Source organism: Cupressus sempervirens, chromosome 9 (assembly GCF_028749045.1).
Source record: "Cupressus sempervirens isolate cs-2001-9-10 chromosome 9, ASM2874904v1, whole genome shotgun sequence".
Lineage (NCBI taxonomy): Eukaryota > Viridiplantae > Streptophyta > Pinopsida > Cupressales > Cupressaceae > Cupressus > Cupressus sempervirens.
Genome location: NC_143126.1, coordinates 86,242,619 through 86,256,738, shown reverse-complemented (window position 1 = coordinate 86,256,738; position 14,120 = coordinate 86,242,619). Strand labels below are relative to the sequence as shown.

The 14,120-nt window shown below is 33.9% G+C and overlaps 1 protein-coding gene across 4 annotated transcripts; it reads left to right on the top strand.

Annotated features, from left to right (window-relative positions):
- The first annotated feature begins 3,720 nt into the window (after positions 1-3,720).
- Positions 3,721-8,770, top strand: LOC149537739 (putative E3 ubiquitin-protein ligase RHY1A). 4 transcript variants are annotated; one of them, XM_089799117.1, is made up of 4 exons: positions 3,721-4,001; positions 5,451-5,621; positions 6,001-6,134; positions 8,301-8,770. In XM_089799117.1, the coding sequence occupies exons 2-4, from the start codon at positions 5,460-5,462 to the stop codon at positions 8,755-8,757; spliced, it is 753 nt and encodes a 250-aa protein (XP_089655243.1). In that variant the 5' UTR covers positions 3,721-4,001; positions 5,451-5,459; the 3' UTR covers positions 8,758-8,770. The 4 variants fall into 4 exon arrangements, with proteins under 4 accessions (XP_089655243.1, XP_089655240.1, XP_089655241.1 ...); XM_089799114.1 differs by having other exon boundaries at positions 3,721-4,081; XM_089799115.1 differs by having other exon boundaries at positions 3,727-4,001; positions 5,447-5,621.
- The last annotated feature ends 5,350 nt before the right edge of the window (positions 8,771-14,120 follow it).

The window sequence follows — 14,120 nt, the reverse complement described above, 5'->3', positions numbered from 1 at the left end:
TTAAGTAATCTTCATTTAGAGACCTTGACCAAATTTTTATTAGAACCCCTTAAATTATTTTGGAGCTCAAAGAGTTCATGTGAGGAAGATATCTTCAATTTAGAATCTTGGGAGTGCTTTCTTGGAGTACTTCTAGTGTCTTTAGCTATCTTTGGATTTGATTTTTAAATGATTTGATTTGATTTGTATGCATTGAAATATACATTTTGTATGTTTTAAAAAAGTGTTGCACATGTGCTAAATTTTAATTTACTTTTCATAGTATTTTTGGAAAGTCTTGAAAGGATTCTAACGACCAATGCCTAGGTATTTTATGCATTTTGGTAACATTTGAGAAATGATAAGGCTTATGCGTTAGTTCATTTAATATAATATTTTAAAAACTCCTTCAAATCCTCTTAAAAGTTATTTTGAGAACTAGATCTTTTGATCACAAGATTGATAATTTTGTGTAAATATTGGACTTCGTCATCTTGTACCTTGAATAGCTTTTTGATTAAACTTCTTTTAACTAGAGCTATGAATTGGTGAAACCATAATTAGGAAACATCACCCCCAACATGAACACATAATACAAGCTGAACCCACAAGAATGACATGCTAGCAAGGGCACATAGCCCATGAGCATGGTAGCCCACTAGGGGCATAGAGACTGCAACCATGGTAGCCCACTAGGGGGCATAGAACTCATGAGCATGATAGCCCACTAGGAGAATAGATCTTGTGAGTAAAGTAGCCTAGTAGGGGCACATATCTCACAAACACACCAACCTAGAAAGGACCTTACTTGAGAAAGATTGCATGTGTCTTTAAAAGCTTGCGATCTTGGTATCCCAACAAGGGTATTGCACCCATGAGAAGACCATCTTAGTGAGGGCTTGGCATGTGATTGATCACTTGTAGAATTACTTGCATGAATTTCTTTATAGTCTATAATCTATGAGCACACTAAAATAACAAGGCGCAAGCATGTGACTAGAATAACCCAATTGAGATTTGGACCATGGTGATACTATCAACAATATTACAGCTCAACTTTTAGTCTGCAAAGTGAACCCCCAAAAATTTCCAACTATGATATGTGTGCAATTTGAATCTAGCCCTTTTGGAGTAGAGCCAAAATCCAACACCTTAGACCACTTTGCCAAATTATCTCTTGCACATTGACTATTATGGATTGGTGTACTGTATCTTTTCTACACCTTAAATATTATATATTCTATGTACTATATCATCTTTCACCTTGAATATTAAACATACTTGATGCATACTCCTCATTATTATTATTTTTTATAGTCATTCCAAGAAATCCTTAAGCTATTATTGATAACTTTTGTCTTGATATCATTTATGATTCCTCGTGTTTGAGAAAGCTATGTCTGAGTGTGTTTATATAACTACTTAATTTATTTTCTTGTGTATAATATTCATGATGCTCACTCCTAAATAATGTGGAAGGGACCTTTGGGATACACATTTAGTGGAGTTATAGAAATTTCCTAGTTTTGGCTTGGATTTTAGGAGCTCGGTCATTAGAGCTATATAGATCCCACACTGGAATCTAGATAATTTATGAATTTTCTTTTATTAATTTTTACACTATATTGTTGAAATTTTTTATAAATGGTAATTTTCATTATTGCATACCTTCAAATTAGACTTTATTCCCAAATGTTCTAAACATTCCTCTCCATTGTCACTCCTACAACTTGGACTTGCCTATGGGAACATATGATATATCCCTTACATAGAATTTCCGTTACAACCTTTTAATTTTTTCTTCTTCTTCATGAGATGAATCTTTTGGATTTTTTTTTAACATTACCTATTATCTTGGGTGCCAAATGCATCAAATCAAGAAATTTGTGTTGTGCTAGTAACAAGCTTTAGGTACAACTAGTAGATTACATAGATTAAAACATTAGACATCATGTTTGTCACATGGAAGTTCAAATTTTACATAAACACTTGCATCACATGTACTATAAACAACACCTTCTGTCCAATTTGTTTGTTTGGTTTTCTTTCCCATCCTGTTTGTGGGAAATGTGAGTTAGAATTTTCTTTTTTTGTCATAATAAACCACTAAAATGGCTTCTTGACACCACTAAGTTTCAAATGCAGGTCAATGCATAAGGATACATGATGTAGGGAACTCCCCCTTAATACCATAAACTCATAACCAAAAACAAAGAAACAACAAGAAGTGTGAGAAACAAAATATGAACTTATTATTATCACCGCAAATGGGGAATTACAAAATTCTCAATTACAATATGCTAACCCAAATGGGTGCCTTCATTATAGTAATTTGCAAGATAGTGTTGTGAACTATCACCCAAAGCTGTCCTAGACAATGTTTGGGCCTTTTCTTAAATAGGCAGGTTTATGCCACTCGAGAAGGTTCTAGATGCTCAAACTTAATGCCTAGAGCCGACAAACTGTAACAATACACATAGAGTCAACCATATACATCTTTGACAAATTATTTTAGAAATTTTGGCAGCCCAACTTCTGAAGACCATAACTCACGAACTGTTGCTCTAATTGGCTATTATAACCACTTTTCAGAAATGTCAGCTCTTGATCTACGGACTTAGAACCATGCTAGCCCTTCTATTGAGTTTTCAGACCTCATCCGGGCACTCTAAAGCCTCCAACGGTGAGCCTGGAGATTTCTCTGCAAATTTTTTCACCGAAAATCCTCAATAACTTCTCTAATACTTAAGCTGGAGCAATGAGATTTTTATGATAGGCTTATATCTCTAAAATGAACCTTCCTATAGAAAATGAGAATATTTTGATCTCATATGACAAACTTACTAAAAATAGCAAGTTCCTATAAATAGTAACCACCCTATCTACTAGTCCTTATTAAAATAGAAAAGGTTGAAGATAAAATATTTTTGGGTGATGCAAGATTGCCCTTACACCCTGGATGCTCTTGCATCAATACATGTTCTAAAAATTTGTAATGACAAAGGATAAAACTCTCTAACCAAGGAAAACCCATAAAAATGTGACTAGAATATAGATAAATCATATAGCCCCTAAAGAGATCTATGTAGTTAAGAGAACATTGGTTCAATAAAACATCTTTCATTAGAGGTGATCATCATTCATTGGCTACTTAAAATTGACAAGAAAGAAAATCCAATTCAATCTTCTCAGCATCATTTATAATTAGATTCTTGACACTTTCTTGAGTTTGCCAATATTTTATTATTAACCAATTTGTTAACCGTAAAAGTTAGTGTACATGATGACTTTATTTCTTTGAAGTGATATACATTTAATTTATATTAATAAAAACTAGAAATATCTTTGGGATTAAGAGATGTGCATTTTTTGGAAGATGAGGGGAATGTAGGGAAACATACTAACACACGTATGATTCAAAAAGTTAACACTATAATAAAAGAAATATAATCTAAAGATCCATAAGTGCGATAAAGATGAAGTTATGAACAATACAAAATTTATGATCTTGACATATTTACAATTGAAACTTTTAAATATATTGAAATTATTATAAAACAACAAGTATAAATAAATAAAATTCTATTAATAGTAAATGTAGTACATTATTCATAATAAAGGTAGAAGGATTCGAGATCACCTCTTATAAGTCATAGAGAATATGCAAGGCAGTGCCTAAAATCAGAAACATAAACACTAACAAAAAAACAAACAATTGCTTGAAAAAGAAGAGCAATAGTGAAAAACCAGTAATTGAAGGATTTTTTTTTTCCCTTATCAAAGAAATTTATGACCATTTTAATGAACTTGTACATCCTCAATCCAACGTCAGGGACCCATGGGCACCCATTTTGGTCGGGAAATTTTGGAAAGAAGATTAGGATGGAGGCGATAAAATTATTGAGTGGCCGAGAGATTTTTTTTGATACTGTGCTTCCCCTCCTCCTTTACATGTCTGGGTATGGAGTGCTTGCTTCTATATTTTATCCCTCAGATTTGGGAGGAATTTGAGAGAAAAAGAGGTATGTTCACACTTGGTATTTCTTCTAATTATCTTAGCTTGATACAAAGAAATCAGGCCAGTTACTGTGCAGAGAAAGGGGTATGTTTATGCTGACTATTGTCTTATCATTATCATGGCTCTGTAAAATTCCATTTGCATGCATTTTAAAACAAGTAGAAATACTGTAGAACACTTTCTAGATAAATTGGGTAGACCAATTTTGAAACGTTTTGGTGTAAAATTGAAAGGGGTTGAAAGATTTTTTTGATTTGACTGGAACTCATGGATTGAAAACTAAGAGATAATATTGTGCTCAAGTATTTTATTTCTTGGGTCAACAGATTGTATGCAGTATAACATGATTTATGATTGATTTCTTTGCAGTATACTGTGATTTATGATTGATATCTACTGTGGGTCACTCACGAAACGTTTTGAGTTGTCACAGGAGAGAAATAATTCGTCCTTGATTTCATTGGGATTTGAACAAACAAATTGTTCCGAGTAAAATCAAGTGTATCACAAGTATGGTTGTTAGATTAATGAGTTTTTTAAGCTTCTCTTCGATCTGTCTCTAAGATAGAAGAGTGACCCAACAGTGAAGAAAGATCTGCAAGTTTGTAACAGTTTTGTATGAAGCATTGTTTGCTGGAGCAATTGTGGGCATATAAAGTTTAATTTGTCAGAAGAGATAGATAATTCATCTTTCATTGCATCGAGCTTTGATCAAACAAATTATTTTGAATGAAGTCAGGCAAATGACAAGTGTGTTTTTAGGTGTAGTTGTTAGTTTAAACTATTTTGTTTAAGCCTGTCCGTGACAGGACTCTAAGACAAAATAGACCCAATTTAAAAACAAGGTCTGAAAACTGATAACAATTTATTAAAGAGCATTGATTGTTGGAACAACTATGGACATGTGAAGTTTGAGTTGTAGAAGAGAGGAGGGCTAATTGATCTTTCATATCATTGAGATTTGAACAAGTAATTTTTTCTGAATAGAATTAGGTGTATCACAAATGTGGTTGTCGGATCATCTTTAGCTTGGAATGTCGTGTTTAAACATATCTGTGATCTGGTTCTAAGATAAAAGTGACCCAATAGTGCAAACAAGATCTGAAAGACTGTAACAGTTTTATAAACAGCATTATTTGTTGGAGCAGCGATGGACGTATGAAGTCTGAGTTGTCAGAGGATCTAGAGACGATTAAGCTTTGATTTTATCAAGCATTTTTTTTCTGGATAATTTCAGGTTTATTGTGTGCTCTATCTGTAAGATAAAAGAGTGAAACAATACTAAAAATGATCAGAAAAATTGTAAGAGATTTTTAAGAAACACTATTTTTTGGAGCGTGGACATACAAATATCTGTTTGATGTCTGTTTATTGAAGTTTATAGTCTTAAAGATTCAATTTTTCCCCATGAATATGTTTTGATCTGACCATAAGAGATTGGATGTGTAGGCAGTGGGATTCGATGGCGGGAATGCTACCAGGAGTAGAGTGTGCACGGAGGAGAAGATTTCACCAAGGGGGGTCATTGGATCTACAGGGTTGGGGCTGTGATCGAAGAACAAGGCGTTCATCCTTTTGCCACTACCAATCTGAATACATTCATCAGCCTCAGCAGCACTCCACGGTATTCAAATTCTCAGTTTACTTGATTATGAAAGAATACATGAGCAAAGTTAAGAAACTTTAAAAAAGATGCAAAAAAGATATTAAAACTTGCTTTTTTTTCAGTGGGTGTTGATGAATTCTCTATAGCTACACTTTTTCTGTTTGGTTTTAGATACAGCACTAATCAGAAGTGGAATCTGGCAATTTTTTGGGTCTGTGATCGATTTTCAATTCTTTTGTTCTCCTACATTCTCATGATCCTGATCGGAATCATTAATGCTAAAAACTATCACAGTATTATGAATTGTAGGAATGTGATGAACTTAATTAGAAGTGGGATTCTCTTTTATTTATCATCTGTGGGAATGAAGTTAACATTTTGATGATGGGCATGGCAGACAAGATCTGCGCTGCAGACTGGTAGAACAGAGCAGCAGCAGCAAAGTGGTGACTGTAAACTTCACGATGCTGCACGTGAAGCAAGGGAGAGATTGGATGAAAGGTTAAGGACAACTTCTTTATCAAGAAATAGGTACAAGGCTGGTTCTTTTTTTCCTTTTGTTTTCGTTACAATTTACGACACATCTGCAGGACTACAGGAATCAGACTCTTGAAGTTTCTATCCCATATGATCACCTCCCAAATTTTCGGTCAGCGAATCATAACTATTAATAAGCGGAATTTGTCAGTCAGGCTGTAATTGTTGCCCCAATCGTATCAGTCTTAAACTTAAACCACTAGTGTATCAGTACTCTCCTGTCTTTGGCCAGTGTCTATCCTCCATATAGGGGCTTGACTTCACCGAAGAGAATATAAAGGAGCAACTGATGTGGCGCTATCTTTAAGACAAAATGCATCGTTAACATTTTTGGTATTTGTTCTTTATGATCTGTGTTCTTTAATCAAAAATAGCAAAAAAAAAAAAATTGAGAAAAAATCACTGTATTTTCGAGGATTAGAGGATTTTTTTTGACTTTTAATGCATTTGATCGTCAAGCTTAACACTCTCAATCATTGATTTAGTACTCTTCGGTTTTCAACCAGTATCAGTACTCCATATAGGAGCTTGACTGAATACAATGTTATCATAAAAAGAAGGTTAAGCAAAGCCTACATTAATCTGATGTAATAATTTAGAAGAGTAGAGAAGAAGATCAATTAGTTTGAGCACAAGATAGTACTCATAATAATAATAGTAAAAGATCAAGTCACTGAACATATGATATTATCATTAAGAAAAGTAAAGGAGAGAATTGAGTAGTCGAATATATAATAGCATTTGCAAGACTAGTAGCAGACAAGGTGGACTAATTGACCATATGATAGCATTTGTAAGAAGAGTAGTAGAGCAGATCAAGTAATTGAATCTATGATAGAATTTGTAAAAAGGGTAGAGGAGGATCTAGTAGTTGAACATATGATAGCATTTGTAAGAAGAATAGTCAAGAGGATTGAGTAGTTGAGCATATGATAGTATTTGTAAGAATAGTCAGGGGCAGGATTTAGTAATCGAGCATGTGATAGCATTTGTAAGTATAGTGAGGAGAGCATCTAGTAGTTGAACATGTGATAGTATTTGCAAAGAATAGTAGAGGAGAATATCTAGTAGCTGAGCATGTTCTAATAGTTATGATGGTTTATTTTGATTTAATCCTCAAGATTTTTAGTTAATTTTACTATGAATACTCATAATTTAATGAAATTTATTCTTTGAATTTTAAAAGAAATAAATTACATAACATTATATTGATACATTGATTAAAAAGATTTAATATATAATTAATAACCCGCTCTTTTAAAAGTCTTTTCAAACACCTCAAAAAAAGTATATCAGAAATAATGTACTTAAATCCTCTATCCTAATAAATATATTTGCAATACTTACCCATCAAGTATATTTTTCAACGTGTAAATGTTAGAATGACTAACACCAGCATTTCATCTCCATTGACCTGATTGTCAAGGTGTGGAAATCATTTAGAACCACAAAAAAAAAGGTGAGCCCAATCTCTGTCACTGTCGCACGGGCTTGCGTCCACTCAAAGCAATGGTATACCCATTACACCAACATAAAACAGCTCAAAGGTACTCAGATACATAATTACAGAAAGAACAGTTCACCAAGCTCCAAATTGGCCCATTTTCAGAACAAACGGCATAGTTGATGTGGGCCAAGTTCACTTTTTCAATTTTTGAGCCATCTCAATAATTTGAGCCTTAAGTTCAAGATGTGATTGAGACATTATGTAATAGTCTAAAGTTTCTATGCTATGTTTTAAGTGGTAATATTTAGTATACATTATAATTAGGTGATGTTATGAAGTCATTTATTTCAGTACTATTTTAGTTCAAATGAGTTTAACTATAGCTTGTACTCTTTTATGATTAAACTTATTTTACTTATTATTGTATTTGTAAATTTTTTTAGCAAGTGTGGTGTTACGAACCATTCATTATGAAGCTTCTTAAGTTCATCAATTGATAAGTAGAGATATTTTCCACAGTAAATCAAGTTGTAATATTGCAATCATAATTTCAAATGTGTAGTTTTTTGAGTCAAATACATTGACCCATGTGTCATGTGTAGTAGATAACAAGAACCCGTCTCTCATGAAAATGAATAACGGTTTAGCAGATGTGATGCGTATATTGATAATAATAAAAGGGAGCTGAATTGATAAATTTTGATATCTAGCAGGCGTGGTAGTTTCTGGTACAGGAGCTCTTCAAAACATAGTTGTGACTCAGATCCAAGAGGCAGCAACTGTCAAAAAAAAGTAATGTCATCTACCATTAGAGGCTGGTTTGGATCAGTCACAGGGACAAGGAGATCTGAATCAGATTCTGCCACACATAATGTTCTCCAAAAAAAGAACTCTTCACTGAGTTTAAACAAAGCTTCCATTGATTTGCTCCACAAAGAAGCTTTCACTTGTGCAAACAAGAAGAGTGGGAAATACAGATGGAAGAGCTTGAATGCAAGCAATTCATTGCAAGGTGAATGCCCGGTGTGCTTGGAGCCCTTCCAGATGGATAATGTGCTTATTCATCTGCCTTGTACTCATCAATTCCATTCTCACTGTTTGATTCCATGGTTGAATTCCCATTGTGACTGCCCATGTTGCAGGACTCAGATTTCAATAAAGGCATCTTGAGAATTTGTATTTTTCCCTTTCCTTCGTTCGGTTCTTATCTAGGTGGTATGAATGTAAAGTAATGGGCCACCTTATTCTTGAGCTGAAGTACACATATGTTCTGTAAATATTGTCAGTCTACGATATGACTGTGGAGAGTATTGTGAAATTTGCCAAAGTGAGATCATAACTCGGTGATTTTGAAAAAGAGAGTATAAGAAAATGAAATTAATTTCTACATAAGGCAAGCACTAACCATCCTAGATAATTAGGAATAGCTTATTGTAATGAAGAGAACAATTAAATGAGATCATCGGTTTGCTAGCTTCTAATATTAATGTAGTTAGTTTGATGAATCGATCAAAATCTAAAATGATGAAGGTTGATGTCAAGTTCTGTACTTGGTGTGAACTTAAGCTATAGGTGGAATTAATATGCATTGCATAAGATGGAAGTGAAAATATATGTATTTGAAAGTGAAAAGTGATTTGTGTTCACCGTATTCGAATCTACATCAGTCAAGGTCTAAAGATATTTATTGACTCGATCAGTGAATTAAGTGTGTATTGATAGATCAAGTCTCTTTGTGGATTAGATTAATGACAATTGATGTGTGATCTCAGCTTGAATTATGCGTGCATTGGATGTTGTTAACTATCATGACATAACAATATGTCTAACAAATGTACAATTATAACAATATGTCTAATTAATGTACAATTTTAAGTTAATGCATACGACTAGTAAATGGCGTTATCTACGCGGCAATATATATGCACCATTATTTAGTGGAAGTATAAAAGACTTCCACTATTTAACACTTGGGAGGGGTGCATATATGTTGCCCCGTATCCGCTGGCCTAGTAAATATTGAATTTGAATTTAAAAATTAATTATGTGATCATTTTTATGTGCTTTAAAAATTGAATTGGGTCAATCTTAGGTTAATTAGATGGATTAGGTGATAATTTCAAAGTGAGAAATTATGATTCTATGTTAAGAAATCTCTAGAATGAGAAAAAATGTGAGATTATACATATATTACATTAATTATAATCGTCAAGTGCAGTTCTACTTGTTATATTATGCAACTAGAAATCGAGAGAACAAAAAATATATTTAGATTCAAAGTTTATTGTTATGTTGAGGTAACAAACAAATATAATTGAATACTTGAGTTTCACTTTCTTGTTTCTTCACCAAACCACAATACTTGTAACCGCACATATGTCTACACAACTAGATGTGTGACATAAGATCCATTAAAAATTAGATATGTGTGATCATAAATATAGCCTTTATCAATATCTTATTTGGATGAATTTTAATGTAATTTCATCTAAATTTGTAGAGAGTGGTGGTGTAATGCCTCACTCAGAGATCCTTGGAACAAGGATAAATAAAAGTAGATATATTTTTTTAAAAATAAGTATGGATGCGCACGACAATCAACATACAAGGATCGCAAGGGTCCCAATGGAAGACTAAACAAACATCCAACACCAACGATCTCCAAGCACCAGTATTGACCAAAACGACCAAGCTATGGAGGTCAAGAATGCATTTGAAGCTAAAATAGCCCAGATTCAAAAGGTCAAACACTAGTGTTCAAGAACTCCATAGAGGGTATCCAAATCAACTCTCAAAAAGTTTTGCTCAAATGAAAAAGTGTCCCCTGGTCACCCGAGCAGGTTTTCTCATAGACCCATGTGATACTTCACACTATAGTCGTGCGATATTCCTCATAGTGACTAGGTGATACCTTCAAACAACCATGTGATACTTGTCCAGTATCATATGACATTTCTCACAAGGCCATGCGATACTTTCAAGGTCCATACAATAGAGTTGACTATGGTCGTGTGATACTCTTTTAGTATCGTACAATAGAACTTCTTAAGGTGTGCGATACTTTAGAGTATTGTATGATAGATCTCTTTAAGGCATGCAATACTTCACCACTATTGCCCATTGTTGAAGCATTGTTACCCAAGTATGCAAGGAAACATCACAATGAACAAACAGAGAGAAATAGAGTTAGAATCTGCACACCGAGGAGTACTGGATCCACAAATCGAGGCTTGGACACTCGAACACAAGAATGGCATGACGGAATACAAATAACCATCTAAACCATAGTAGTGAATGAAAAATATGTGGAAATCAACATCACAGTGTACATAAATAATTAAACTCTTTTGTGGTTCCTCCCAATTATAATAGCATCATGAGACCTCGAAGGTCTTAGCCATCCCCCACACATAACATCCCAAACTACCAACTAGATAGTTGGAGCTATCTTATGAGGGTGTTACTACTACAATGTAATAACATCATAAGAATAAGTAGATCTAACATGTTGGTCCAATAAAGCAATAGATACTCCAACTAATAGTGAATCACATCATCTAACCATATGCTAACTTCATAATAAGGAATGCATCAATAAAACTAATATCATCTAAACTTTATATCCAAGCATTCCAATTAAAGCATAAATCACGAAGGAACATACTTTGAAAAGTCGAATAAACCAAGTGAAACATCAAGCATTGGTCGCAACTATAAATAGATTGTCTCTATACACCAGTCCCCAACAGTGGTATAGGTAGCTATGCCTCCCAACCACATGAAACATGTAGGTCTACTCCCGTCGTGCTAATGGAGATAATGATCCAACCAAAAATACACATAAAAAAAATGTCCATGGTTAACACTCATGCCAGACAATAAACAAAACTAAAACCAAGATCATGAGACAATGCAAGTGGAACAGGTCCTAGTCAGACACTCTATGGTTCAACTATGTAGGGGCTCATTGAAGGGTAAGCAACTTGACATTGAGTAGCCCAAACTAGTATGGTGTAGTATCAACTCCCCAAGGAGATGCACGCACTGTATCCCTGGAGTAGCTCCAAGTGCTCACAATTAAGTGTCCTCAAGTGAACTCTAGGTGCTCACATAATATTTTATTATCTTAAATTTATTACCCAGTAATTTATTTAGTTATCACTTTTTTAGAACTTTTTCACACCAAACCTCTGGGAAATAATCACCAAAGTTGCAAGAGAAGCCCCTCCATGCTACCCTACATACCCATGCTCATCACATGATGAGTGCCCATAGGCATGCACATTTCTAACCCAACTCCAATGAACATAACTCCAACGAATACAACTGATATTTTGGGCCTCGCTAGCACTCGACAAATGCATGCACATGTGCTCATGTATGGCACACCAACAACATGAAGATCATAAAACAAGGGCTAAACGAGAACACAAACAAAATAACACTCAACCAAATACAAGCTTAGAAGTATGGATGTCACTGGCATCCCAATGCAATAGTAAAGTGCAATAGTAATTGGATGGAAATCCTATAGATAATCCAAGTCTATGACCAACATCATGCCAAGAAAACTTGAGAAAACTGGGCGACACACAAATTGAGATAAAAACTCCAAAAATCTATTGTTGACAAAAATCAACAAAAATAAAACCCATTCACCCCAAAGATTAATAAGCAACAAAAATCTAATAAAAATTGGGTTCGAACACTATATGCAAAAACAACCAGCATAACAATGCAAAATCCCAAACCCTCATCCTAAAAATTGGGAAAATGCTCATACCAACCAATCGGGTAGAGCTAGCAATCGGAAATGGAGGGGAACACTAGTTCTTAACCTCCTAACATACATCTACTAGAAATGGAAACACAAATAGAGCTATAACATAAAAATGGGAGAGCCTTACTTGACAGCAAAAAGGGCAAAAACAACAATCTGCACGGTAAAATAAATATCTCGCAGAAGTTGCCAAAAATAATGGCAAACCAAGGTCTCCCTAAGCTGGATCCAATGAGACCGATATCAGGATGATCCCATGCCCATAGCTCCTACAAAAAATAGAAACACAATCTTACAAAAGAGGATTTGGAAATTTTTCTCTCAAATTCTATTTTCCAAAAGTGAGAAGTGGGGAATAAAACTCCTCTTTGGATCTACTTATTCACTTTTTGAATGAATAATGGATTAGGGTAAATAATCAGGTAACCTAGTTAAACCTTGAATCAACCCAAATGAAAATAGGCTATTCCAAGTAATTGGAATTCATCTACAACAAAGTTTTTGGGAATCAAAATTAATTATAATGAAGCCCAAAAATTCCTTAAACCAAAATTATAGAATTTCTTAACAACTTTCATGATAAATGCTAACCTCTAAATTCACAGACACACTCACAGGTCTAATCACATAATGCAAATGAGTCTGAATTTATTAAATCACTGGAGGGTTTAATTTAAACAATTAAATAGGATATGTCGACCATACAAGGACGACATTAGCTAGATATGAACAACTAAATCACTATCTCCATGTGCCACTACCAGGGATATAATTTCCTACACACTAAAATACATGATCAAGTGTGATTGCATATAATAACATAGCTGAAGCAATAAATGCATTAAATAACCTAATTTAACCATTTATTTAATCACACTGAAATAATTCATTTACAACACTCACTTTCGTTGTCATGTCCCCATTTTGGAGGTAATTTGATTTAATTAATTTAATTAATTAGGTTGTCCAAAAAAATGAATATTTTATGAGGATGACTAATTAATTATTTTAATTAAATAAATAAGTGGTATTAAGTTAATTATTTATAAAGTTATCAAATAAATAAATATTAAAAGGTAACTTTATATTTAATTAATTTAATAAAGTGACTTGAATTATAAAATATTTTTTATAAAGTCACTTAATAGATAAAATAAAATAATGTTCTAGAAGTTTTTGGAGAAATTGGAGAAAAAGAATAAATAGGCACCCCAGGCTTCATTCTAATCATCCAGTTGTTTATTTCTCTCTTGACATCAAATTGTGATTCAATCGCATAGTCTATTGTGGAGCCAAGTGGTTTCAGATAGTCAGTTGATCTTTGGGAACGAAAACTCCCTCGGATTTGCATAACTGAGGAAGTGAAATATCTTCTGAAGGGTTGCACATTTGGAGGTGATACTTCAGTCACTTCAGCTAGGGCATCATTGGGCCTAAGGACATTTTCCAGCATTTAAGCATTTTAGGAGGCATTTTTAGCAGGGCCAAAATTATTGGAGGTCATTTCTAGTAGGTCCGAAATTATAGGAAGCCATTTTAAAGAAGAACCGAAAAAAGAAGTCCAAAAAAAGCAGGCCGAAAAAGCAGACCCGAAAAAAGCAGGCGAAAAAAGTAGTCTGAAAAAGCAGCTTTGAAAAAAGCTGTTCGAAAAATAAAAAATAAAAAAAGCAAATCCGAAAAAAGCAAGTGGAAAAAGCAGATTGGAAAAAAGAAAAGCAGAAGGGGCAGCATGGTAGAAAATTATTACAGCAAT

Bases quoted from the DNA above. Each gene is read 5' to 3' on its own strand.
- LOC149537739 (XM_089799114.1), top strand. From the start codon at position 3,941: ATGGAGTGCTTGCTTCTATATTTTATCCCTCAGATTTGGGAGGAATTT. The intron at 4,082-5,450 runs GTATGTTTATGC...ATGTGTAGGCAG, and splicing joins GTTACTGTGCAGAGAAAGGG to TGGGATTCGATGGCGGGAAT. The intron at 6,135-8,300 runs GTACAAGGCTGG...GATATCTAGCAG, and splicing joins ACTTCTTTATCAAGAAATAG to GCGTGGTAGTTTCTGGTACA.